Consider the following 27,510-nt stretch of genomic DNA (forward strand, 5'->3'; position numbering starts at 1 on the left):
TGGTTCATTTCACAGTAATATGTGAACAGTGGGAGTGGGGTGGAGGGGTGGGGTGATATGGTAAAAATGCTATGTCATTATGTTTAAAGACATATTTGCAATACACAAGATTTATCATAATATTTTGATATGTAGACAACATGCTGTAGCAACAAATTCTTAAACAATACTAATCAATAGAAACTTGCAGATATCCACAATATGCCCAGACAAGTATATTGTGCCCCCCCTCACCCCCCACCCCCAGTGAAAATCAATCATATCATTATGTCTGTGTGTATTCCACAATATAAATTCTAATATATTTTCACTATTGAAAGTTTTTGTATGGGTAGGCCTTTCCTCCTCGGTTAGTGTTTTAAGCACTCAGTCCATGTGAATGATGATCAGTAGAATTTTACTGAGGTGGTGTAATATTTGTATATAACTTTAATAAATCTTGCAGTTATTAAATATAGATTTTGTTTGGGAGGCTTTTTTCTCTGGACCAGCAGGGGGCAGCATTTCCACATGTAATGCTATTTCCACTTTCATCTCATCTGTTAGTGATGCACGCACACACACACACGCACACACACCTTCATCATTATCATCGTAATCATCTTCGTCCAGTTAGGACCTGCTATTGCTTTTTTGCCTTATATGCATTTGTTGTGTGTGTGTATCTATAAGCATAGTCATAATCTGATTGACATCAGCCCCTCACTGCGGCACCTGTGCCATGCTGTAACATGCTCCTAGTGCTTCAGAGAGCCGTGTTCTCGGTGCCTATTAAAGCTGTGAGGCTTTTCTTGCAGGGCTCAGCTGAGAGGATCTCAAGGGTGTGTGTTCTACAAGGCTGTTAGAATGACCCAGGACCTGTTTGTTATTCCACACAGTGGTCCACATGCGTTTATCCACCTGTCTGCCCTTCGCTTTTATGAGCACGCAGGGACAGACTGCTGAACTCCTTCTCTTTCCTGTTCCTCTGCCTTTGTTCGCAGCAGCAGCAGCAGCAGCAGACAGGAACCTTCCTCTGTGACGCAATTCGTGTTAAATAATGCAGCTTTTCTAAGTAAATTGTCAAGATGAATTCTCACAAGTCCACGAGCCCCTGTGTGTGTGTGTGTGTGTGTGTGTGTGTGTGTGTGTGTGTGTGTGTGTGTGTGTGTGTGTGTGTGTGTGTGTGTGTGTAAGCACATGTGTTTGAGCCCAGCTGTGTGTGGGTTGAACCATGTGACGCACAGTCCTTCAGAAGACTCTTGAGACACACACACACACACACACACACACACTCTCTCTCTCTCTACAATAAAACGTGTCTGGAAACGTGGGGGCGGCACACGGACCCAGAAAAACGTTGGGACGTTCTCCTCTCTCCCTCCTCAGCACGCATGCACCAACACACACACACACACACACACACACACACACACACACACACACACACACTAGCCTGTGTTTTAGCCCCTAGTCCCAATGCCTCTGCCTCCAGCGTTCTCACCATGCTGATCATTAGAAAATTACTGTTTGCACTTTTTCTTTTTTAAAATTTGCAGCACAGCTTTTGGAGTGTTTGATGGGAGCTAATGTGACCCCATTCACACCTGGTCACTTCATGTGACTAGTGTCTGGATTATATCCTGATAAGATTTCAGCCCCATGCTCTTAGGCTCCATAGTGAAATGCGCTTGACTGAAATCTGATCGCTGTGTGGGACAGGATATGCTAACTTGCTCTTAGCTCTGCAGATATTACTGGTGTTTTGGCTGTACTGGGAGGGGGTTTCCTTGTCGAATGAGTCTGATGCGTTTACACTGCTAGAACATGCGGCTCAGATGCGTCTCAGACCTCCTCCTGAAGTGGTTTGAGTGATCAGATTTGTCTTGGATGTGTTTATACCTTGGCTTGGCCTCATCCAGATACACTCCTGATACTCAAGACGCATGAAGAGACCAGGTGTGAACAGTGGCCCTGCTTATTCTTTCATTCAGAGGCATTGTAGAGGCAAACATGGGACGATATTGCTTTCCCCAACATCCAGTTCCATCTCCAAGGCCTTTAAACGAGCTTGTGATTAAATCGAAAACTAATAAAAATAATAATTACAACTCCCCCCCCCCCCCCCCCCCCCCCCGGTCCACCCATTACTCCAAAGGTAAAAGTCACACTTCATATTAAGTGTCTGCAATTACTCATTAACAACAATGTAATAATGTACCTGCTGGCGCTATATTCGCTGTTACAGATGGATTACAAGAGGACAGCCTGTGTAAATACATGTGTATCAGCTGTGACTAAATATGTAAAGTGTATTCTAATAGGTGTAACAGAAATAGCAGGTGTTCATATAGAATATACAATGATTATTATTACTCATCATCTTACACATGTAGGATCACATAAGTGAGAATATGCTGTTACAGCCATTGTATTTCACTTGTATAATTACAGGAGTGATTCTGGTTCTGAATCTGCTCTTCAGTGCTAGTTTAAAATGAAAGAAAGGTGAGCGGTTCTCCCGCTGGTAAAACAGGGCGCTTCAGTCATAGATTTATGAAGTCTCAGCTATTATGGTCTGTTTTCATGTTCCACACAGCAGATTTTTATTCACCTTCTGAGAACGTCCACACTGCTGCTGACTGGGCAGTAATGTCCATTGATGGTGCCTTGAGGACGCCAGATGGTTCTCTGAGCGCTGTGGTTAAAATAAACACTTGGAACTGGACTAGGTTTAAAATGGCCCATCCCCGATACATTTAAAACATGCCTGGATCGGCCTTGATCTGAATCCGCTGGATGGGATCAGGACAATCCTGACTGTGATCCAGTCAGAAGAGTGAATACAGCACAGTTAGATTGTTGCCTGATCATTAATGTGGAACTATAGTTTTCGGTCACATTTACTATAAAGTGGGAGCTTTTGTTTAGATGTACATGATGTCTTTTTAGATGTACAGATGTATTTTATTTATTTTTTTTTTTTTTCATTTCTATAAAACCTTTCTCCTACCCACACTCGCTTCACAAAGATGTGTGTGTGTGTGTTACAACGCTGGCAGTGTTTTGAAAGTATTGAAGTCTGTTCACATGTTGAGCAGGAACGCTGATAAACAGGGGATTGCAACAATCAATACAAGAGCTGATGAAGGCATGAACCTGAAGTTTAGCTGCATTGATATTCCGAAAAGGCTGATGGCGGTGGCGGTGGGCGAAGTTGTAGAGGTGAAAGAAGGCAGATTTAGTAGCAGATGAAATGTGAGCTTCAAGTGAAATTGTCAAGAACAATATAGTCACAGAAAATTTGGACAGTCTGGAGATTTCAACCTACAAACATAAAAAATGTTTATCTGTATTTAATCGAATGCATACAATTTTTCGTTCATCCAGATGTTGAGATTAGAGCTACACGCTCTCAACCGTTCAGGAGTATTATTGGAAAGGATGGTGGAATCTTCACTTAGGTATAACTGAATATAATCTTCATAACAAGGAAGTTTAAGCAATGGATGATTTGTCCAATGGCAATAAATATTAAAGAGAAGGGGACCAAGTACTGATCCTTGGGGCACCCCTTGTGTGACGAGACTGTGGAAGATTTATGTTTTCCTGAGATGACAAACCGAGGTGTTCTGAAAGATACAACCTTCAGCAAGCTAGAGCAGTGGCTGTAGTACCAGAGCAGTGAAGAAAAGGTGAATATTGGTCATATTGTGACTGACCGTATCAAAAGCTGCACTTAAACCAAGGAGGAAACGATGATTAGATGACCAGTCTGAGGTAAAAGCAGGTCATTGACAGCTCCTGAAAAGAGTTTCAGCAGTTTCAGTAATGTGATGTGTGTGAAATCCAGATTGAAAAAGCTCTTAAAGATTTATGGAAATAATCTGCAAAGAGCTGAGTTCACTGTTTTTATGATGCCAGAGAAAAACAGCATATTTACATATATCCACCTATTCAGCATAATGGATCCTACCCCTGCCTCTAAGTTATAGAGTGTTTCAGCCTAGACTGCTGCATTTTGTGGACCACGAAATAAAGGGCAGCCAGTCAGAATAGTGGTCATTTACATATATATCATTTCAGAAGGTGCAATAACCGAAACAATTACACATAGAAGTTGTGTAAAAAAAAAATGAAATCCAGGGTTTATTTTAAGCAGCAAACTTTGGGCACCAAACATGTCTTGGCCAATCAACTGCATTTGGAGTATATTTGATTTCCTCAGGTCGGGGGGGTGGGTGGGTAAGTAGTGAGGGTACAGGCTGTGTGTACAGTTTTACGTTCCATTACAGGGAGCAGAATGACTGTCCAACAAAATTCTTTAATAGATTAAACATGAATTTGATCCACAGGTTTTTATTATTTCTTTTAGTAAAATCATGATTACAAACTACAGCTGGTAGCTTGTCATGTAAAAAAGGGTTTGATTGACAGCACTGATTGACTTGACCAAAGCACTGCTGACATATATGCTGACACGCATGTGCAAACAGCTTGTCTAGTCCCTGTAGAGAAGTACTGCCAACACAACTCTCTTCATTGACCTTTGTTCTCTGGAATGATGGTGCTTCATCCAATATTTTTTGGGATGAGTTGGGAGAGTTAATGGCTAAATGCAATCAAATCCTCAGGGCAATGCTCCAAAATCTAGTTAAACAGTGTTAGGAAATAGGCTGGTGTCCTTATACTTTTGTCCATGAGGACAAAAGAAAAAGATGAGTCCAAAGAAATCATTGTAGACCAACATTGCTATGTCCACGACGAGTGTATGTAAACTTCTGACCAAGTGAGTGTGTAAGTGTGTGTTTGTGTGATTTCCGAGACAAACATCACCTGGAAACCAGAGGAGAACCTACAGAGGGTTAACCTACAAGACCAGCAGAATGCTCCTTTTCAGGTCTTTTAAGGTTTATGGGTTAAGATTGTGTGACATAAAGGTGTGTACAGACCTGCCAGAGTGTGGCTGATGTTATTTAATCAGACTTACAGAGGATAAGCATTTCAAGGCTGGGAGAATGATGGATGTCTCTTTGGAAACAAGTGATTACCCGATGATGCATGACTGCTCTCTTGAACCTTCTGTTTGAAGCTCAGTCCCCACACTCACTTTCCTCCTTGAGAAATCTTCTAATTTCCACCGCGTCGTGTTGATGGTCTAGGTCATAGGCAGGAAATCTGATAAGTGTGTGTGTGTGTCGCAGTCAAACGGATGACTTTGATGTTGCCGCCGGCATAGACGAAGGCCAGACTTTATGGATGCTTCAAGGATGATGATGATGATGATGATTCTCAAACATAAGCTCGCCTTAAGTGTAGAGCCTTGCAGAATCAATCACAATCATACAGAGCAACGTCTCATATGTTTGCTTTAGGAAAAGCACTTAAGCCCTCACCGGCGGCGCTGCGGAGATGAATGCTTACGATGCTGGAGCAACACAAAGCCTCATATGTTTCACTGCAGCAGACGGGCTGCTCCACCTGCCACGGTCTTCTGCAAACATTAATATTAGATACTCACTCACTCACTGATCAGCAAGAGAAGATCTAGCATCTTAGGCTTATCTTATACTCTTCCATCTTTGGATTCACTCTAAACTAAAAGGGTTCTTTGACTCACAACAATAACGGAACCCTTTTTGGTGCTGTATAGAACATGGCACATACGTTTTTTTCACCAATCTGAAGAACCATTCAACCAGGCAAAGACCCATTTCGGCATCCAAATGGTTATTTAAGTAGTCATCAGACATCCCAACCTGCAAGAACTCATTTCATGGAGAGCTAGCACCAAGCAACAACCTTCAACACAACCACCACCCCCTCTAAATATGACCAATTATTCATATTATATTATATTGTATTTTATATTAGTAATATTACTCTCACTGAACTATTTCCTTTTCAGCATGAAACTATGTGTGAAACTGTGATATTTCGGGTCAGCTCATGTGAGCTAGACCATGATTTTAGTGGGGCACTGCAACTTTTTACTGGGGCACGTGTCCTAATAAATCAGGTCTAATGCTGCCCCTCTTTATTATATTTATGTTACACTCTTTTTTGTAATTTTTTTTTCTCCCTATTTGGTACTTTTAATGAATCCACCTGTTCTTAGCTTCCCATAGCACTAGCACTGCCCCCGACCCAGTAGAATAAGGACACGTCTCCTCTGCCTCTTTTTGTACTGTCCCCAATGTGGCATCACCAGACAGCCGCCGTGCTCAGGAGTAAGCATTGGGTCCCCATCTCCACCGCACCAGCGTACAGATGCCTGTGACAGCCAACATTGCTTAAGAGTGATGAGAAGCTTGAGCGCCATCTAACCACAGCTAATTGTGCTCTCTTGGACACTCGGCTGCTGATGGCAAAGCAGCATGGCTCAGGATTTAGCCACTCTCAGCCTGTACAACACATTTTTAATAGTAAAGAACAAGGATATGGTGCAAACCAGTTAAACCTTTTGGAGGGTTTTATAAAATCAACACAGGACCGAGGTTATACATACAGCACACCTGATATTTGGTTAACTGTCCCTTAGCATGACGGTTTTGGCAGCCGCCAACAAGCCTTTGGCAGAACTTCTGATGTTTAATTAAATGTGTTGGTTTCCTATCACATACCCAACTTTTAAGCACAGTCCAAATATTTCTGATAGGGTTAAGGTCAGGACTCCAAAAGCTTAATAGTTTCATCTTGCTGATGGTTTTGCTGGAGAACTCTGAGGTAGTCCTACTTCTAGTCCTCCTAATATTCCATCCACTTTCTGCAATGTGCCGGTTCAATCCCAAATTTGGTGCTACCCCTGCTTTGCTGAGCAGCTGGTACAGTGTTCTTGTTCTTTGACTCATCTGACCATAAAACTTTCCTCCAGAATCCTTTTTCTTTGTCCATGTGGTCAGCTGCAAAATTTAATCCAGCTTTAAGGCGTCAATTTTGGAGGTTTTTTTTCTTGGACGGCTGACTCCTCAGTCCACAAAGACACTGCAGAAGCTTCCAGTTCATGGCAGACCTGTGTTTTTGGTGGGTTTTTCATGGGTTTTGTCTGACCACCTGAACCAGAGAAACTGGAGTTTAAGATGCTTTGGCTTAGGGAAGACATTTTAGAATTTTTAGCATAATTGAATGATATAATTCATAACAATTCATTAATTAATAATAAAGTAGTACTGAATAGACAACGAACGCTGTGCAGAGTCGAGTGGAAGCATCTGTACGTTGTGACTTTTGTTGTTGGTTTGGGCCTGTTGTTCAACATTTGGGAGTTGGCTGGGCTGTATATTAATTCTGTATGTAAAACAAAGAATCGTGGCCTGTTTGAAAATATTCGGTACTTTATTATTTTTGTGGCAGTACATAAGTAGACATTTATATTTTTTATCCATATAAATTGTATAACTTTGTATAGAATAGCAGAAACATGCTAGCCCTCATGAAGCATTGTTTTATGAACAACAATTAACAGACTCAATGATTTACATTAAACATTCCTTCTGTTTGTAGTCCATGCGTCATAGTAAATATGTGAACCAAATGATGTTCATGACCATCTCAGTTACGCCTGAATGCAACTTAAGGTAAGTCCCACCTTTACGCTATTAGCATCTCTCTCTTTTAGCTGCTTTAAGGCTTGGTCTCCTAGCTTACCGTTGGCCTACTGGACTATTGGGAATGCTATAGAAGTAGCCACAACACAGATCTATGTACAAGAAATGTTTTTCTTTCTTTTTTTTTATTAAACATTACTATCTTAAAGCCATAATCAGGGATTTAAAAAAGCTGTTTGGTGTCACAGCAAGATTACAGTAGCGTGTGTCCCACATATTCTGTAAGATAACACCTGGTAGATGTTTCATTCCGTCTTATTATCTCAGCATGAACAAAAATGGGAAGGATTTTAAGACATCAATGAGAAACTGAATGGAAATCTTCCAGAATCTTTCTTCATATTATTTTTGCTGTCTTACTCTTTTGTTTTTAGTGGGGGGAGGGGACTTGAGTGCTTGAGGTGACCACCATTTTGTTGTTGATAATCCCTGATTGTGATTTCAACCATGACATGTTAAATTACCTTAATGCAGATCTATACGTAGGCTCAATGACAGCAGAACGCAGTGAGCTTAAGGAAACAATCAAAGCCTGATGTGGATTTTACACTCACAAATACACGTCCAGCAGGTTGTTTATAAGCCTTAAAGGTATGGTTCAGATTCCATAAGTCTGTGTAAAAGAATGAGCAGGTACGTTAAAAGAACGCTTCACTGAAGAATCAGATTCAGTCCATTTTCCCCCTTATCCCAAACACTGTAGATCCACCAAAACACATTTTGGCATCTTAAATTTGCTTCTTTAGTTCTGAATTAGAGCTGCCAGACAAACACAGAGGTACAATTGGTCTATAGGCCTGTTTACACCAGGCATTAACATGCACTTTGTATCCGGACAGTATCTGAACATACTTTGACCTGTTCTGTTTACACCTGTCATTAAAATATGTTTTCAGTATGACCAGATGGGATCAGATTTTATTTTGCCAAGCAAAAAGCAAACCAAAATGTACATAATTTCCGTTGTACTGCAAACAATAATTTATCTTCAAAACTGATCTGTTTCGGGGTTCTACAATATTGTGGATAAAATAGATGGTTCTCACATTATATCAGAAAATAATAGAGAGCATGAGAGAGATTAAGCAGGAGGGAGTGAGAAGCCAAGATCCACAGTAACGATTACTCGTATTAATGCTTTTTTCCGACAGACTTATTTCTGTCTCTGACCACCTTTGAATTGTCTGATTGCTATGCGTCTTGGAGGTGTTTACACCTGGCTTTTCATGCGGACAAATGAATGTGATCCGATCACCAAAAATGCTTTAGTGCCTGGTGTACACAGGTCCTATGTGACTAAACTGAAAACTGAGTAACTCTGATTCTTCACTGAAGCATTCCTGTAATGTACACAGACCTGTGGGATCTCTATATTAGCTGCTTTATGGTTCACAAATACTGATGTGTGAATGAACACGCAGATTAGTAGAACTGCTCATAGTTTAAGATACTAGTTAGATATAGAGATATTTCCTTTCTTTTACGATAGACACAAATTGCCTCCTTTTGTTTTTCCTCCAAATTATTAATGGAATGAGTCCAAAATGTAGTGTACATGATGGGCCTTATCGGAAAATATCTATGGGGTGCTTGTTCTACACCATAGTGGAACCTGGTTCTACATACCACGTTCCGTTTGTTATACATATGTTGGGGTATGCATACCCCAAAGCCTTTGGACTATGCCTTTACTGAAAAAAAGAAAAATCACCATTTACTTAATGTTCCACATGAGTGAAATAGATTACACAACACAAAACTAGTGGTTGTCACAGCATAGTGTGCCACACCACTGCTGTCCACACAGCAGACTGGAAGTCGATTCCCTGCCCGAGAAAGCATGCCATGCTATACTAATAGGAGTGCTCAGGCAAGACTCTGGACTCGGCTTTCTCCTACCTCTTTAACATGATTAAAGAGGATAAGAGTCTGCCAAATGCTGTAGCTGTAAGTCAGCTGAAAGGTAGTAATTGTGTTGATGTAACATTTTATGTGGAACCGATGTAAACAAGTCATTTTAAAGCACTATTATTTTGAGTGTAATTTTTTACAGTCACAATAATACAGCAATCAGACCATAGATTATTTGATTATCGATTACGGAACAAATAAGACCATTACTCCTGCTTTTACATTCTGATGTAAGAGAATCAAATGGAAACAGACAGGTGCAGTTTACAGGTGCGTCCTCTTGGATCTACTAAAACTTTGAAACTGTGCTGCCTGTGAATTAACAGCTGAAAGGAGAATTGCACTCTGATTACTAAGCACTTTCTTTACGTGAAGATTTGCAGTGAGGAAGGGTGTTGAAATCAAAGAGGTGGATGAGTTTGAAGGTGTAAGCAACAGGAGCCCAGAACGCTGTGAGAGTGCCTTTGAAAGCCAATACTGAGTTTGAAATGTAACTCAGGGGTTGTGATTGCAAGGCTCCAGTTTAGTAATGAGGGTTTGCTGCTCTGGTTGCTTTTTGGGTCAGCAGCCAGAGTGCCCAGTCTGATATCGTCTGCGGTCAATGTGGCAGAACACTGCTTAGGAACATTGCGGCTGACTTGAGCCAGATTCTACTGCAGCCTTTTTCTCATTAGCCAGCCCACTTCCCTGTCGTATCTGTTTGGAGCAGGGAACACAGTGAATACGGGAGGAAAATGATCTGTGGAGAGGAAACCGTAATCCTCTTTGGTGGGAACCAACTTTCACACCCGACTTCCCTTTTGTCCTTTTATGTAAGCTGCCTAGACACAGTATTGATATCAGCCATTTTTCACCCAGGAGCCCTCCTCCTCTCTCCCCCGTGGCCAAGGTTAATTAGCAGTCATTAAAAAAGAACTACCGGGTCTCTGGCAATGGCGGTGGGAGGGGCGGCATGAAAAACGATGGAGCAGATGAGATGGGCACGGAGTGAGAGGACAGTCCGTTTAGCCCTGCTGCCACGGTAATGGCCACTAGCCGTACAGGAGAATTGTTTAATTGCGCCAAGATTCCTTCAGGTACCCTTCAACACACCTGATTAACACTGCCATCAATCTGAGCAGTGAGAACTGAATAGAAATCTCTGCCTCAACTCAGACCTAAATTCAAACCCTCCAATTTAAATGTACAGATTACTGCTGAACTGACTTGTGAAGAGTTAAAATATGGAAATGACAATGTGCTATTTATTGAGCATGTCTGTAAAAGGTCAGCAGTAGGACATTGTTCCTAACGCTGTTGTCTTTCCTGTTCCTGTTGTCTCTTCCAGACTGCCCAGTTAAGCGTAGTTGAAACGCATACAGTACTGTGCAAAACACTTAAGCAAGTAGATGTGACTCCCCCATCACACAATAATTGGCCCATCTATGCTCGGAGGATCACATGAGGTGTCTTTTATTAACTGCTGCTATGACGCATTGCCATTGGACAGCTTAATGTAGGTAGAGGACAGCACTATTTGCCAGTTCTGTTACATCAGATGAGTGATGGGGGGAGAAGGAGGGCCAGCTTACCCGCCTAAGAAGAGGGAGGCCAGTTGTGCCAATGCTGGAAGAGTGAAGGCTAGAACATGCTTCCTCCAACTCAGGTGAAGCACCACCGCATCTTTTGAAACAGCCAGTAATGCAACATCATTAGACATTTTAATATCCACTCGGATACACACTAACTGTACAATTCAGTTACTTCAACTAACATAGGCCCACGCTGGCTAGTATGCTGAGTTATTGGGCAACAGGGAAGAACATCTTACCCACCCACAGAGAAAGAGGCCAGTTATGCTCTCTTGGACTCCTGCAACGAGTGGTTGTGCCATCGCTGGCGATCTCTCAGTGATAATGTCAATGGCACATGGCAGCACCATAAACAGCTTTTTAAACATAGCTTTCTCAGGTGCCTAAAACATTTGCACAGCACTATGGTCTAGCTTGGTGGCATATTTTTGGACTGGACTGCAATTTTAAACAGTGGCCACAATTTCTTTTAACGTGGGTGTGTTTCTTAGTAACAGCAGCTTGAAAAGAATGAATTTACAAAAAGAGCATGGATAGGTCAATTATTACCAATTCACTGACATGAAGTAGTCATATGCAGTAAAAAAATAATTGGATTAACAGTGTAGTTCTTTTCTTTAGCCTGCAGTGCAAGTGGAGTGCATGCTTAGGCTAAATCCCATTAATTCAGTACTGACGAAGTATTATCTTAGGTAATATTCTTAACATAAACAATGTGTGTGCAGTGCCTGTGAGAGGCACAATCAATTCTTTGTCGACCCCCGACCTGCCTTCTGCACATTTCGTTATTGCTGCCTGACAACTGAGGACTTCAGCTCACTCTGGAGGACTGGCTGTTAAGGACAGTGGCCACATCAGAGATTGTGCAGTAACTGACAAGTCCATCTGTGACAGTCTGCTGTCAAGCTGCACTGCCATCTCACCCACTTCATTTTAAACTGTCAAAAGAGAAAAAATTGTTACACAAGAACTTGTAAACGAGTGGAGAGGGAATTTAAGAGTGAAGGTGTTAAAGGAGGCATAAAACGTTAGGGAAATGCCTGGAGGAAAGGCACCTGATTCTCTATTGTAGCCACACTTCACAGCAGAAGCATAACAGCGGCACTCATATCAAAACATATGCTAATGATCGTACTACGTTATGAGGACCAAAATAACTTATACTGTACAATTATGTGCTCATTAGAAACAGCGAGCTGTTGATTTACTCAAGACACACAAGTGATTAAATATATTTTTCTATCACTGTATTAATAGACGAATATACCATCAATATATCGTAATTGGTTCAGTGGTGTGGTTGGTTCTGAACGGTGTGATTCAGTCAAAATGGTTCTGGATGAAGTTCTGCATGAGTCACTCTATTATTTATCCTGTGGATGTTTACTTGGATGCCCTGAGAGCAAGAGAGTGCTTATGGAGAGATATCCCACTGCACCAATACACATTATCAAATTTACAGCTGTGACCGCTTTGGAGGCATAAAATAAGAACTACAGGTTTGGAAATAGAAAGGATGGAAAAGAAAACAAAAGGTTTTATGATAAAGTTGAAAGGATAACATAAGCGAGAGATTATAGAGTGGGAATGAGAGAAATGCATAAAATATCTTTAGTTTATCACCTTCCTCAGTAAGTGTAGTCTGATGATGCTGCTTCAGCACTGATAAAGGAAAAAAAAGGTCAGAGAAAACTATCTTTCCCCTCCATTCATCGCACAACCCTGGTTTATTTAGCATCTGCCTCCGAGGGGATGACACATTTCGCCTTATCTGTGTGAGGCGACGCTGGAGGCATAGGCATGCACCTCAGGTGGTATAGCATCCTAGGCTTTCCAGCTTTCAGCATGCCGGGACATCCTGCTGAGGCAGCAGCTCCGTACCGTCTCCCAGTTTGGATCCAGACCCGAGGGAATACCTTGCACCACAGTCTGGCACTTTCCACTTCTTACGTCCACTTTGCTCTTCAGATGTGCTCTAGTGGTAGGTTGTCTCTGTGTCCTTCGCAGACAAGCACCAAGGTCCATGGTTCCATGTTTGATAGAATATAATATTAAAGAGTCTTTCAAATGAGGATGGGCAGTCTGTTTCACAATGAAGTCACGGGATGGCTTTCTATTATGTCTCAGAGCTCTGTTGGGGGAAACATAAACATAATGGAGTTATGTATTGTATTGTATTGGGTTATTGGGATAATTAAGCACAAGTCTTAAGGAACTCATTGTATGTATGTTTTATAAAGTGAAGGTAGTAAAACAAAAATCAGTCAAAGCTAAGTCTAGTTGCGTATGTTTGCTTCTTTAGTTTTCCACTGGAGACAAAGGCTTATATAGCTAACACTTAATGGATGTGTATACCCTACCAATTAGCATTTTGCAAACTACATGCCTAAATGCATCAAACATTGGCCTCAAACTGTGTTGAGTTGTTAAATAATCTCAAATAGGCTTGCATATGTGGTTTCTTACACTGTATTAAAAAAGTTTTTTCATTTTTTGAGTGCAAAACTGAAGAAGCTTGGGACACATAAGATGTCAAGACTGATCTTGGCAATATATGTTGAAGCAGAAATCTTCAGTTGTGGAAACTTCATTGATGTTCCTGTACAAACACACCTCATCTGGTAATTGCCAGCATTTGTGGGTGTGTTTTAGAAGGCGATCACCCACAAAAAGGCAGGACATCAGCCCTCAAAGACAGCAAAAAACGAAGATCTCTGAGCTAAACCTTTATCCAGAAAGATGGTCGGTTATAAATGCCTGAAATAATGACTTCAAAACAAACTTACGTGTCCTGAGGCTAAAGCCTGTTATTGCCTGTGGAGGAAGGCCGCTGTTAGACCTTGCTGCGCAGGAGGCCCCCTGTGGGGTGCTCAGGGGTACTGCACTCTGACGAGTTCTTGGCTTTGTCCTTGTTGTTGTTGGGCTCATTATCTTTGATGATGTCATACTGACGGCAGAAGAGAGCTATCACACCTGAGAGAGAAGGACAAAAAGAGAGAGAGAGTTAGAATTAGAGACTGAGATGGGCATAAGAGAAGAGAGGGACAGTGATAGATGAGGGACGTCAGGGGGAGGAAGGAGATAATAGAAAACCTGATGATGGATCACTCTATGTTTGTGACCAAAAACATTACAAACCAATTATAAATGAACTCAGGAAGTGTGATGAGCTGTTCTCTTTTTTTCTTAGTTGTGCCACAACTGTCATTTTTGATGATTTATTCTCTGGTCTTTCCGCAGGCTTGATGGGGACTACACAGAGATTGGAAAGCCCCTAAGGTCCAATTAGACCAAAAGAAACTCCCACTCAACTCGCTTTCCCTCTCTCTCTTTCTCCCTCTCTCACACACACATGCTGAGTGAGAGGTTTTTCCCATTGGACTTCAGCCACTTTGTACACCATTCAGCAGGGAATCATTCAAACAAGTCTCACTTGCTGCAGGAAAACATACCCACAGCTGGATCAGAGTGTAGGGTGAGGAGGTGTATCTAATCATAATCTCAGGACATTGATGCAAGGTCTGTTTTGATATCATTAACTCGCTAATTGAATACAGCAAGGCTTCAATGCTGCTAAGCTGATGCGCAATCTTACATGTAATAAACATTTTGTTAAGAGAGGAATATTGTGTAGATAAGAATGAGGTTATTAGTGTCCATCTGCTCTCAGAACAGCTTCAGTTCTTCATGTCATGGATTCCACAACATGTTGGAAACATTCCTTTGAAATCTTAGTTTATGTTGACATGATTGAGTCTCACAGTTCCTGATTTTTCAGAAGCACTTATGCTGCGAATCTCTCTTTCTACTACGTCCCAAAGGTTTGCTATTGGATGCAGATCCAGTGACTGGGAATGCCACTGAGTAACACTGTACTAACTGGCATGTAACCAGGTTGAGGTGACTTTTGCTTTGAGACATGGTGAGTTATCATGCTGAAGTAACCATTAGAAAATGGGTAAACTGTTACTATGAAAGGATGCACATGGTCAGAAACAGTACTCAAATAGACTGTGGTATTCAAACAACGATTGCTTGGTATTATCATGGCCAAAGGGTGCCAAGAAACCATTACATTATGTTACACAGTTACACAATGATTTTATGCGTGGCACTGGTGTCAAAAGATTGGCTAATTAGATATGACTCAAGTTCTTTAGGGCAATGGTGGCTCAGCGGTAAGAGCACCAAGCTACTGATGACAGGTTTGTGGGTTTAATACCTGGGTTTTGCAAGCTGCCACTGTTGGGCCCTTGAGCAAGGCCCTTCACCCTCTATGCTCCCTGGGCGCCGCAGCGATGGCTGCTCACCGCTCCGGGCACATGTGCTCACTGTCACTGTGTGTTTGATCACTAGTGTGTATGTGTGTTCACTGCACAGAGGGGTTATAGGTGGAGGCCAACACACTGTGTCCAACACAAATAGTGAATATGGTTGTCTTGTCTTAAAAAAGCAGTACAGCTTGTTTCTCACAGTGGTATATAAAACCAAAAAAAAAAAAAAAACAAAACCAAACAAACAAACAAAAAAATTACCTTACCTGCCCACATGATCAGGACCACCACTATGATGATAAGCTCTCCAGCCCTCAGTTGGGCTGCTTGGCCAACTTCCTTCATTGTCACCTCATCTGACAGAAGAGACAGGCAGTTTTAAAGCAATAGTTTGGTGAAAGCTCTAATTTACCCTGGCTGATCATTCCAAATTTTGCTATTTAAAAATTGAAGCTGTACATTGATTGGATAAACGTGTGTTTATCTACAGGGGGTGTGTGAAACGATTCGAGAGAGTAACTTATTACTTTTTGTCTCCAACTAGATTCATGACAGCACATTTGAATAGTAGCTATTTCATGTTGCGTTTGATGATGAAGATGACTACTGAAGAACGCCAGAGCCTTGATCAGTTTCTGAGTTTCAGAAGTTCCCTTTAGGGAAGGCTTCTTCAGTCCCTGCCTTAAAAGAGATGTCTCACATTGCCAGGAGAAAAGACCGGGTCTTCTTCTTGGCAGTAGATCTAAAGTGCCTGGTGGTAATTAAGATAATTTGTGAGTTTCCTATTTGTGTTCACTGATTAGCCTCAGACAAGCCCTGGAGGGTAGGCACTCTGCAGTGGCCTGCTGGATTGATGGAGCAGCAGTGTCTCGTAACGAATGAAAGAAGTTCCACTTGTCTCTTTTCTGCTCTCCGTGGCTTGGATGAAAACGTCGATACCCTTCAGGTAAAACTGAAATGTTATCGGTTATTTCAGGCTTCTGAGCAGTGAAAGTCTGGGCATTTTTCAGCTCAGCATCAATGTCAATACATGTCATGAGTCCAGTAAGAAAAACAACATGGAGCCACCCCGAAGCGCTGAGAAGGGGAGGCGTATGGAGAGAAAGATTAACTGTCCGTGTTCATTAGCCACCCTCGAGCCATGTGAAATGAAGTGAAGCGTAATACTGCTTGGTTGATTAATTGGAGAGTACCGTGAGTGCTAATGGCTGATTATGAAACAGTGTTTTTAGTAAATGCTCCTGTTATCTGCCTGTCACAGTTGACACGTGCCATCAGCTCAGTGTGACCCAGCTGTAAAGCATCTCGCGTTCTGATGGCAGTAAGAGACTGGATCAGTGTAAATATCTGCTTACGTCTAGGAAATGGCAGTGGCTTAGAAATATGTGCAATTTTTCCCTACAGAATATGAGCATGCGCTAACAGTAATGATTTCATTTAGCAGTCTTAGAAAACTTGAGGATAGAAAAATCCTAAGATAGAGACTTCAGTAATCTCACGTGTCTCCTCTTGCATTTTAGTATAGATCTCTGTAAAGTTTCTGTAAATGATACTTGTTTACAAAAGACATGAGTCTAAATATGAAACTTAATACCTGCACATCCAACAAATATGTTTTATGAATGTTTTATTTTAATAAACCAGCGATTTTGCAGTATCTGTGATCCTTGAACAAACAAATCATCCTCTCTTACTGGAAGCACAGATAACCAAACTAAAGCTCTCTTATTTTACATTATGAGAAGAACCAGTTCACTGGAAAAAAACGATTATGTCTGGAACAGTTGAAGGTAAAAGACACAGAGGATGACTAGCAACAAGATGGAGGGATATAAACAAGGGAATCATGGATGAGCTAGTAATAAACCTGAAGAAACAAACAGAAGACAGGATATTCTGGAGAAACTATGCAAAATGATTTCTGTTCAAGAAACAAAAGGTTCCAAAATAAAGGGTAAAACTGTCTGGACAGTTGTATATGTTTAATTTGAGTTACAGAAATGTAGTCCTTAACTTCAGAATGATATTGCTAGCTTTTCATTGCTTTACTGAGTTACTTCTGTTCCTTCCAACAGAAAAAAGAGATTAAATCAAGACAACAAAGAGATATAGGCTCTCATTCTTGTCTAATGCTGTTTCTCCTAGGTAATTTGTGAACATTTGTTACAAAGTTGATTTCTAAATGAAACTGAAATAAAAGGGAGACATCAAGGGTCAACATTTGAGCAATAAAATCAACATATCACTTAGTCATCCGTCTATAACTGTGCCTACCTGAAACAAATCTAAAACAAAATGCATTTAGTTTTTGTTTGCTTGTCAGTTCTTTACCTGGCTTTAGGTTGTTCTCCTGAAGGCTCCAATTGTTTGTGTGAGACTGTATGAGTCACACTAGATGGTTCTTGGAAAATAACGTTTGGTCATTCTCAGAAATGGATGTGGGAGTCACAAGAAATGTTGGCAGCTATGGTCAAGTATTTACAGACGTCTGGAGTTAAAAAGGGGCCTCCAGCAAAGCTTGAGCCTTTCTATCTTACCGGAGCAGTCTTCCATCACTCTCCATGTCACCTCAGCCCCTGCACAGTGTGAATTATGCCTGACCTCTTACTGCATGGCCAAGGTTTCAAGCTAAATGTCAGCATCGGTTACCCCAGTTATTCGGTGCTGGGAAACCGTTCGGATAATGAAATAGCGGCACTTCTAGACCAAATATCTCCAGGATAAATATAAGTTTCTTTGAATAAGTGGGTCACTAAATGGATTATAAAATTCGCTATATTGTGGGTTATTTTAGATAAGACAGGCTGTCTTGGAATTCTATGGGAAAATGCACAAACTCAAGCAATTTTATCTTTCATTTCAGTGTATTTTTAGAGTGGTTGTATAATCGCTACCCTGACATGTTTATCCCCTCATGCAGTCAACATTCAATGAGAAAGCTCTGGCTGAAAAACATTTTTCAGCCCTTTTTGATAAGCTGACCATAACCTTTGCTTTAATGCTTTTGGTCAATATCTGTACTAATAAACGTGCTCTGGAAGGGGATGTTTTAAAAGGTTTATACTTAGTCTAAATGTCAGATATGGAAGCATTTACCCTGACTTACCAGGGCTTTTGGAGGCGAGTTTCTCCGATTCTTTAGGGGTGCGGAAGAGGACCGGGTCACTGGGAGGGCTGGTGCCACTCATGCTGATGGACTGCACATGGACAATGTATTCTGTATCTGCCTCCAAATCCCATAATGCACAGGAGCGAGTGGTGGTATTCACCTCCTGAATGAAGCGCATCATGCGCACATCCTTCTTCTACAACACACCAAACACACAGACAGAAACATGAGGGACCCAAACCCCACACATTACATTTATCTGTCTATATCTCTGTTAATATTCACATTTAGGCAATAGGAATGTGAATACATTTCACAAAAATATTGGGTGGGGGGGAAATCAATCACATTAATGTATTTCTCAATTCTGCAGTTTTTACAAAAGCAGGACCAAACACTGTGAAAGATCTCTCCCCAAATACATAAGCAAATTTGTACTGCTTAAAATATACTATTCCGCTTGATCGTTACAGCATGATTTTCATTTACTACTCATAATTATAGTTTATTACTCAACTGTAATCTGCTTTAAGACTGTTTTAGGACCATTTTAGGACCCAAAGATACTGCACAAGTGGCTGCTCAGGTGTTTCTTTCCCAGCTGTTTCACTGCATGTTTAAATTATGTACAAGGAAACTAACAAAATGTCATGTATTCTAGATTCCACAGCAGAATGGCCATTTATATCTTTGGTCTCTCAACATGAGGACCAACCAGATACCAAAAGTTACTTTTCAACCTGATGCTTTAAATAAGTCAACCATACTCAATTCTGGACTAATGTAGATTTTTTCACCTACGTATTTATTCTGATTATGAACATTTATGTAGACACTAATGCTAAATCCAGACTGTACCATAGTGATCCAGTGTCACCTAAACATTCTGCTCTTCCAGAACACAATAATTATCTAATCATCTACCTTTTTATCTGCCAATACCAATATGATTGATATCTTAGTGCAACCCTACAAATAGTAACATGCATGTGGCCCACAGCAAACATTCTGTATGGGCATATTTTACTGGATCACTCATTTTTATAGATGATATACAAGACAGCAGCATGAAATGAAGTGTACAGCAGCATCTTAACTATTTGGAACCACATGAATGTTAAAAAACAGGATATTGGATTAGCTCGATCAAAAAGCAGAGCATGCAGGCTTGGATGAACCAGTCTGCTGAATGTGCCTGAAAATAGTTTAAAACACTCCAACTCTAAGCTCTTAGGTGTGTGAGCTAGCAAAGCAACGCTAGCACAGTGAATAGGCTACAGGTCCAAAACCACAGAAAAAATCTTTAAATTCAGTGTCCTGTCAACAGCACTCCCTTGATCCAAATCATCATAGTTTAAATGCTTATAAGTGCGTTTTCAGTCAGCCAGTTATCCTGCTAACTAAGCTATCCAGTTTCTCAGCCTACATGATTCTGCATTTTAGCCTCATTTGTTTAATTAAAATTAATAAGAACCCGGATTGTACCTTATTATCCACAAGTTGACATAAGATGCTATAAAAGCTAACATTATGGACACACAGCCACAGTGTATATATAGTGTTTGGTGTGGGATTTGGGTGACAGGTAGCAATGACAATCATTCTTGTCCTTATTACTGGTCCACACAGACTATCAGTCAATCTCACCAGAGCCGCTGTTGGACATGCACACCCACACATACAAAAGGATGTGGGCACAAGTCAACAATGTGTTGTAGCACATCAACAAGAGAATCAGTGTAGAAGTACGTGACTAATATATCAGTTGGATGATAATATTGCCCAATACTGAGATCCTGCAGATTCATCAGGATCTGTGAAAATCCCACTAACAAAGCATCAATATTTAGTGGATTATTTTATACGGTAACAAACAGAATCCTCTGATGTGAGAACTTATATTGAGGAGAACTGGTCAGTTTGTACACCATCACGGTTAAAATAACAAAACCTGGTAAAATGTGTCCAAACCAATATTTTTTACCTTACCTAAGTGCAATGAGCACAAGCACATACTTACCTCAACACAAGTTAATAATTTACCTTACATTTCAGTTTCAAGAGTTTGAACAGTCAGTACCTGCTGTGTTATGGCAAAGCCGATGACTGGGTCCCCCTCCAGGATGTCCCATGTGACCACAGCCGAGTTGCCCTCCAGTGTCTTGATGGTCACATTGAGCGGAGCAGACAAACTGTCTGAAGATAAAAGTCACAAAAGAAAAGAGAAAAAGGGTATTGAGAGGGCATCCCATCACATCTCTTTTTAACATTTCTGACTCACAGCACATGCAGCATATCTGAGAACATCCCTGTCTACGTGTGTAAAAGATCACATGCTGCTTTTCACACAAATGTTCCCTCTCTCGTTTCTAACACCAAACAGAACCATATGTATTTGAGTTCCAGTTCGCAGAAGCCCACTGATGCTGAACATCTTCTAAGATTGCTCTCAATCAATACTTCCATTACATTTTACTTTTATTTACTCATGTGGGAGCTCTCACATTGTTATCTGAACTAGCCACAGTGTCTTTAATGGTCGGAAAACAAAACAAACGGCTCGGCACAGCTCACAGCACATGCTGCCGTCTGCCTTTTTCCACTGCGTTTTGTCCTCATGAATTAAATGAGAAGCATGCAGGGAAAAGGCCTCAGATGTTGTGACTGTGTTGTCGTTCATCACAATAGTAAAGTGGTGATGCATAAATCACCGCAGTTAATACCTAGTCATCCCTAATGTTTCCTGACAGCAAAGGAGGATACTATCTGCCTTGCACCATCTATCAAAATATCACAAATCCATTGCCCTTAAAAATGAAAAATATCTTAAAAGACAACAACATTTAAAGGGGAACTTCATCTTATTTAACACTTGAGCACTAAGTACATACTTACTCTATTCTCTATTTGGGGCCTGATAAAGAAAATGGCTGACTCTCACTGTCTCTATATCACAATGTTTCTGCCTGTTTATTTCTAAGATATATATTATAGTGTCATATTGGGGCTAGTGATGTAACATATTCCCTTTTGCTTGCAGGTGTTCCATTTTAGCCAGAAATAGCAGACAACAGTCCAGCATTAAAGCAGGTGATCCACAGTGAATGATGGATTTATACATCAGGCCTCAGGCACAGATAACAAGGGAAGTAAAGCTTAAAAGTCAGAGTCATCACTGGTATGATCTCATGATTTCTGCAGTGACACCTGGATTCAGCAAAGTGTCACTGTGGACCTGAGGGGATTCTACCATACACTCACTGTGGATCGGGGAGGAACCTAATACTGCAACAGCAACACAATACGTGAGGGTACTACACTACTGATGTGTTTGAACTTTCAGTACCAGTACCATTAAACCTAATAAAGCTTGTTGATTTTACTTGGATAGTGCATATCTACCACTGTTTCTTCCACCGGTAGAGCAGAAATATCCCTTCTCAAATGGAAGTGATGATTCCATGGCCATGCCTGTTTCTACAACCAACTCTGTGAGCCTGGAAATTAAAGCCCAAGTCTATTGTTGAACACCACATTTTTCAAATGGTGCTAAAACCAAACATTGCAGTTGTTACTCTATCAAGGGTAAAATGATGTCCCAGTGTGTTCAATTAGTTTAACTGGATCTCATTGCCTAGTAATAACTCGTCTCACTGGACTTGCCTGAGTGATCTATATTCCCCATGATTCACAAATCGTGCCTAAGCAAAGTGCATTGGTCTGTCCTCAGAGACAAATGTGTTCTGAATCTATTGATTGGCTCTTGGGCTTTCCACTTGACCCAAAGCTCTGTAACCCTCCTGCATATTTCATTCGCTCAGTCCAGCATCCAAGTGCATCCAGTTAACTGGAGTGATGTGTAGTTCTTTTTTAATGACAATTGTGCTTCATTTTTGTTCCTTTCAGGCTAGAACTAGTGCTGAAACCACTTGAAAATGATACTGTTTGTTGTACAAAAGAGTTCTATTAAACACCTTTACTCTGTGATGCCACTGTATTGTCATTTCTGGCTTCTGGCCTTAACCTGGTGGAGAAGTGATGCCATCACAAGTTCTTTAACAAGGTTGTAGCATTCATGGGGTGTTTACTTTCACACTAAAGCCCACACACAAGGTTACATTAAAGCTCTGCAAGGTTTTTAATCACAGTCGCGATCTCCTGTGCTGTTCTATCTGCTGTAGGTTTATCAGTGGCAGCGTGAGTATGAGCTGTGTGAAAAATGTAGGACATAGGCATAGCCGGTTCACTTCCTCACCACCTGCGCCTGCTGCAGTGATTTACTCCACCAGGGCTGAGGGCTGAGGATGCTGGCATGGATTGGCCGCCTCCTCAGCCCTTGGCCATGCCAGGACTCGTAAATAAGCCGGGTCACAACATCTATCTCTGCTTGAGGCAGGCTAAAGGAAATATGTATTGTGGCAAATTTCAGTCCAGAGTCTAAAGCTTAACACATCTCCAGTGCTTCTGGATAAACTCTGTTGTTTAAAGATCATTAAAAAGTACAATGTGAATGCAGTTTTTTTTTTCAACTGATTTCTAAATGTAAACACAGATGCAGCGCGGAAGTAGTTCCTAACTGTGTGATTTCCCATTGTTCTTGTGTCAACATCTGATTGCAAGCAGCTTTTTCGGGACGCTTTGGAACAATCAAGCCTAAGCAAATTAGTTAAAAGGGTGAAGAGTGAAGAGGGGTGCGCAGGCCTGGCTGATGAGCGAGTATGCAGCTGTGACTGTAACTATCTTCAGCCTTGACTCACAGTTATTAACTTATATAACGCTACTCTTTTATAAATGTAAGATCATTCAATTGGACACTGTTTGACTGACTTGAAAGAGCTACTACCCACAGAGTTGTACAAGTGTGGGAGTGTACTGTAGATACATCTTTCATTCAGGGTTTTACAGGTAGGAATAATGGAGTACACACATTACACATGAGGAGAATTCTAAAATGAAATACACTTGGAAATCAGTCTGTCTTGGCAAGTCTGCTTGAAATGTGTAATAAACCTGTAAATTGAGGAGACACATTTGGCCCTCACTTACAGAGTGAATAGAAATATAATTCATCTCAAGCTGTGCTGGCAGTAAAGGGAATTAGCTTCACAGAGATGGACTTTGTGGACTTAGTCTCAAAACTATGGATTTTCTTAAGATAATTTTGACATCACATATTCCAACACACTGAATAAGCCCTAAAAGAAAAATTGGAACAGGCTGTGAATGAACTCAGAAAATGAAAGGTAAATATGGACTTTCTATGGTACATAAATAAATGTACATTTATGATACACATCTGCCAATGTCTATATATATATATATATATATATATATATATATATATATATATATATATAATGCAAGCTATAAGCATGTATAAAATGTAGAAACTGGGACTAAATCCACCTGTATGTAGAATCCTTTCTGTGGAGTTGCAAATGCAGTTACATAAATAAATGCAGTACATGGTTAAATATTCTGCTCTTCCAAAGTACAATAAATGTGTTGTCAAATACTGGATGGAAATTGGTTAAATCTAAATAGCTGTCCGATGCTGATTAAAAAAAATAAATGTATGTGCCAATACCAAAAATGATACATATCATTGCTGTCATGCAAAAAAAAGCCTTGTGTCCCCATTGTTTTCACATCATGTGAATCTTGCTGTTGTTCTTTACACTGTGTCAAATCTGGACCAATACAAATCCCCAAATAAGGGTTTTTCGACTGTAAAAGTTGTCATTTTAGTGATATTAAGTTGTTCATGATAGAGACTATATAGTTTATGGCAAAATTAACTAAAGTGATGCCAGCAATGGCTTAACAAAGAAAAAAAACTGCAGCCAAAAATACATTTCTTTAAATAATTAATTAGAGAGTGTATATATGGTTTTGCATTATTAATGCAATGTCTGTTATTAATGGCAGTGAGTAGAATAAAATAGTAGTGAAAGTATACTGACGTTGTCTTGCAAGCCAGTCCCAAAACATGCTTAAAATGTATTAATGGAAATCAGTGGGGTTCTTGTTAATTGTTTTTTTTTTTTCGTTCAACAGACCTCCCATCTCTTTTCACATGTCGCAGTCAGTGTCAGCAGCACTCCAAACTGGATGCCAGCCTTAGGCTGAGCGGATTAGCCCTCTGAGCTTCAAGCTCTAGCTTTTGGGCCAAATAGCAACTCTGTCTCTTTAAGTCTGACAGGCCAATGGTGCCATTGTGAAGTTTAACGCCGTCTGAATTTTGTCTGTGTTAGTCCCAGTAAACCGGTTCTAGTGAAAAGGGTCTATATATTTTAAAGTATAGCATTTGCAATATACTATACTATAGTGTAGTATTTATTTTATTGAATGTCCTCCACTGCATTTTCAAATCTCTTTGTTGTGACATATGCAAAAAGGGCTGGATTTGTGTCGTCATTCTGTGTGCAATTTGCGTATTTTGGAAGCATACAAATCTGGGCAAAACAATATCAGCCTCATGCAATATTCATGAGGTCCTCTCATAACTTTTATGAAACAACTGTCGCTGTCAGACGAAACAGCCATTTAGTGAGTGAGGGAGAAGAGCCTAGCTCTTCACGTCTCTGTCTTTCATCACACACACTCATCACAACGAGCAGATAAAGTGTCGCATGAAACCACTGTGGCTATTCAGCGTTCTAGCACATTTGCTGCATGTTGGCATCACCTGCCGTCTTTGTTGTGTCTCTGTAGTAAACTGACTGTCTGTAAACTGGGTTATTCCCTCAATTAGGAGTGAAAGCGCTGGCCGTTTGTTCTCTCGCCGTGCATCGGTGCCATTCTTTGCTGCATTGCCTGATTAGAGATGATATGGTTAGGGGCTTTGTTGATGGAGCCTCTCCTGTTCACATGAAAGGGAAAACTAGATGCTGCTTGTTCCGTGTGATGGGTTATGCTGTTCACAAGGTTATTTGAGATGTACTGGGTTACAGATTATTGTGCACACGGTATATATATATATATATATATATATATATATATATATATATATATATATATATATATATATATATCTTTCATTGCTTTTTGATTCAACTCAGTTTATAGGACAATTTTCTGGTTTAAAAAAAAACCCAGCTGCATTTCAGCTCCAGTACACACATTCCTTCATGAGATTATGCTTTTAGCATCAGTGTTTGCCTCCTTTTGCAGTTCATTTTGTTTACATTCTTCTATACTGAGAAAAGGAGAGCAAATTACACAGACATCCAACCTGTTTATGGCTTATTTACCTATTTGTTTATTCAAGGATTGTCATTACTGATTTGTATTTTGAACATGTAATCCCATTAGACAGCCTGGATTCCACACCTCTTCAACCGTGCTCATTTGCTCCTCGTTTCATAAAGGTACATGCGCGCACACAAAGCTCAAAGTGGATCTCCTTGAACGTGTGGGGATAATGGAGCGTGGGTGGTTGGGATCAGACCTGCTGGGTTGGTCTGCAATGAATATTACAGGTTAGCAGAACCACAGGCCCACTGTGCTGCTGATCAAAACAACTGTGCAAAACACTATTAGGGCTGTAATGCACTGTATACACAAAGCAGAGCTTTTCTTCGGCCTTGACGTGAGCACAGATCACTCTGTTCTTCTCACATAAAAAGAAGGGTACTGAAGGGTTTCCTTATTCTTATTTCTGACTAGTTCGCATTATGAGAGCATCTTATGTTGGGGAAAGTGGTCTGGATCTTATGCAGATAAAAGACGTGAAGCAATCATTCTGTTGATCTGAATCAGCTGAAGTCAGCCCAGTCCCAATGAATGACCCTGATGAACCGGGGATTGACTATTGATGAAAGGTCCTGAAACGTGTCTGTCTAATGCATGATTTAACCTGTGGTTTCCAGGAAAGCTGCCGTCGTGATTGTGCATGCAGCAGTCCACCTTAAGCTGTGTGGCTATCAACAGACGACATTTAGGCAAAATGACACACAAATGCCCCTCATTAAGACCCAATCTGCAGCCTCTAATCAAACTTTGAAGCTTTCCGTACTGCCTGCCAAGCACGATCCATTTTCCCTGGCTCACAATGACAAATGAGCAGAGGATGAGATGAATGAAGACAAACACACACAATCCTAAAACCCCACAGAATGCAGGGTTGAGGCCCAGGTTATGCCATTTCTTCATCTTTATGCATACTGGACTGGCTGACCGTACTGTTGCTCCGTGCATGTATGTGAGGAACAGGTTGTCCATGTCTTCTGCCCTTACTCTCGCTGACCATGTCCCACAGTGTCTGCCTAATGCCTTTGCTCATTCCAGCCAGATGTTGTTGTTGGGTGTTTTTTTTTTTGTTTTTTTTTTCAGCTCAAGGCACCGAAAACACAGACTTTACCTCAGACATGCCGTTTAAAGCCTGCTAAGGCTGCCTGCCACGCTAAACTTACCGGCATCGACCGAGGACACGGAGATGCAGCCCAAAAACAGCAGCGTAGCAGCGAAGCCTTTTCCTCCCATCCTTCAGAAGAGTCTTTACATTCTCGGACGACGTTGAATCCCATTTACTCGCAAGAGGGCCGTCGCTCGGCTAAAGCTAGGACGGGCCGCTTTTTTGGGGGGGGGAGCATTCGCCACGGCTCGTCGTCTTTGCCGCGTTTTTCGTCTCATGAGCGAACGGCGAAGAGCAGAACTCCCTCACACACGCGCGCGCACACGCACTCGTACACACTCACACGGAAAGGCGCCATCAGAGCACTATTGAGCGGAGTCTACCTGAGACGCGGCGTCATTTTCGTTTCCCACCTAGGTTCCGAGAAAGCCCGCCCCTCCTACTCAGTGATTGGCGCGGTGGTCGGAGCTCCTGCACTACGATTGGCGTTTAATTGACACTCACGAACGACCCGCCAATCAGCGAGCTTTGTCTCAATGCAGGTGGGGGAAAAAAGCGTTCGATTCGCGCGCATGGCCGTTAGGACGCTTTTTAAACACCAACGGTTTTTCAGAGTGACGTTGAGTACAACATAGCAGCGCTGTACAAATGAACGGCGAAAGGGAGGACAGCGGGAGGACCGCTGGACTGCTCGACCCATTTC

The 27,510-nt window shown here is 41.1% G+C and overlaps 1 protein-coding gene across 1 annotated transcript; it reads right to left on the reverse strand.

Annotated features, from left to right (window-relative positions):
- Positions 1 to 7,295: 7,295 nt before the first annotated feature.
- fndc5b (fibronectin type III domain containing 5b) lies at positions 7,296 to 27,207 on the reverse strand. Its single transcript, XM_072675906.1, has 6 exons — positions 26,866 to 27,207; positions 20,532 to 20,647; positions 18,449 to 18,647; positions 15,609 to 15,698; positions 13,855 to 14,041; positions 7,296 to 13,199 (listed from the first exon to the last, which is right to left on the reverse strand). The coding sequence occupies exons 1-5, from the start codon at positions 26,933 to 26,935 to the stop codon at positions 13,902 to 13,904; spliced, it is 615 nt and encodes a 204-aa protein (XP_072532007.1). The 5' UTR covers positions 26,936 to 27,207; the 3' UTR covers positions 7,296 to 13,199; positions 13,855 to 13,901.
- Between the last annotated feature and the right edge of the window lie 303 nt (positions 27,208 to 27,510).

This window comes from Salminus brasiliensis, chromosome 3 (genome assembly GCF_030463535.1).
Source record: "Salminus brasiliensis chromosome 3, fSalBra1.hap2, whole genome shotgun sequence".
NCBI classification, from domain to species: Eukaryota; Metazoa; Chordata; class Actinopteri; order Characiformes; family Bryconidae; genus Salminus; species Salminus brasiliensis.

Coding starts and splice junctions, on each gene's coding strand:
- fndc5b (XM_072675906.1), bottom strand. CDS start 26,935: ATGGGAGGAAAAGGCTTCGCTGCTACGCTGCTGTTTTTGGGCTGCATC. Junction 20,648..26,865: donor CGTGTCCTCGGTCGATGCCG/GTAAGTTTAGCG, acceptor TTTTATCTTCAG/ACAGTTTGTCTGCTCCGCTC. Junction 18,648..20,531: donor GCTTTGCCATAACACAGCAG/GTACTGACTGTT, acceptor GGTGTGTTGTAG/AAGAAGGATGTGCGCATGAT.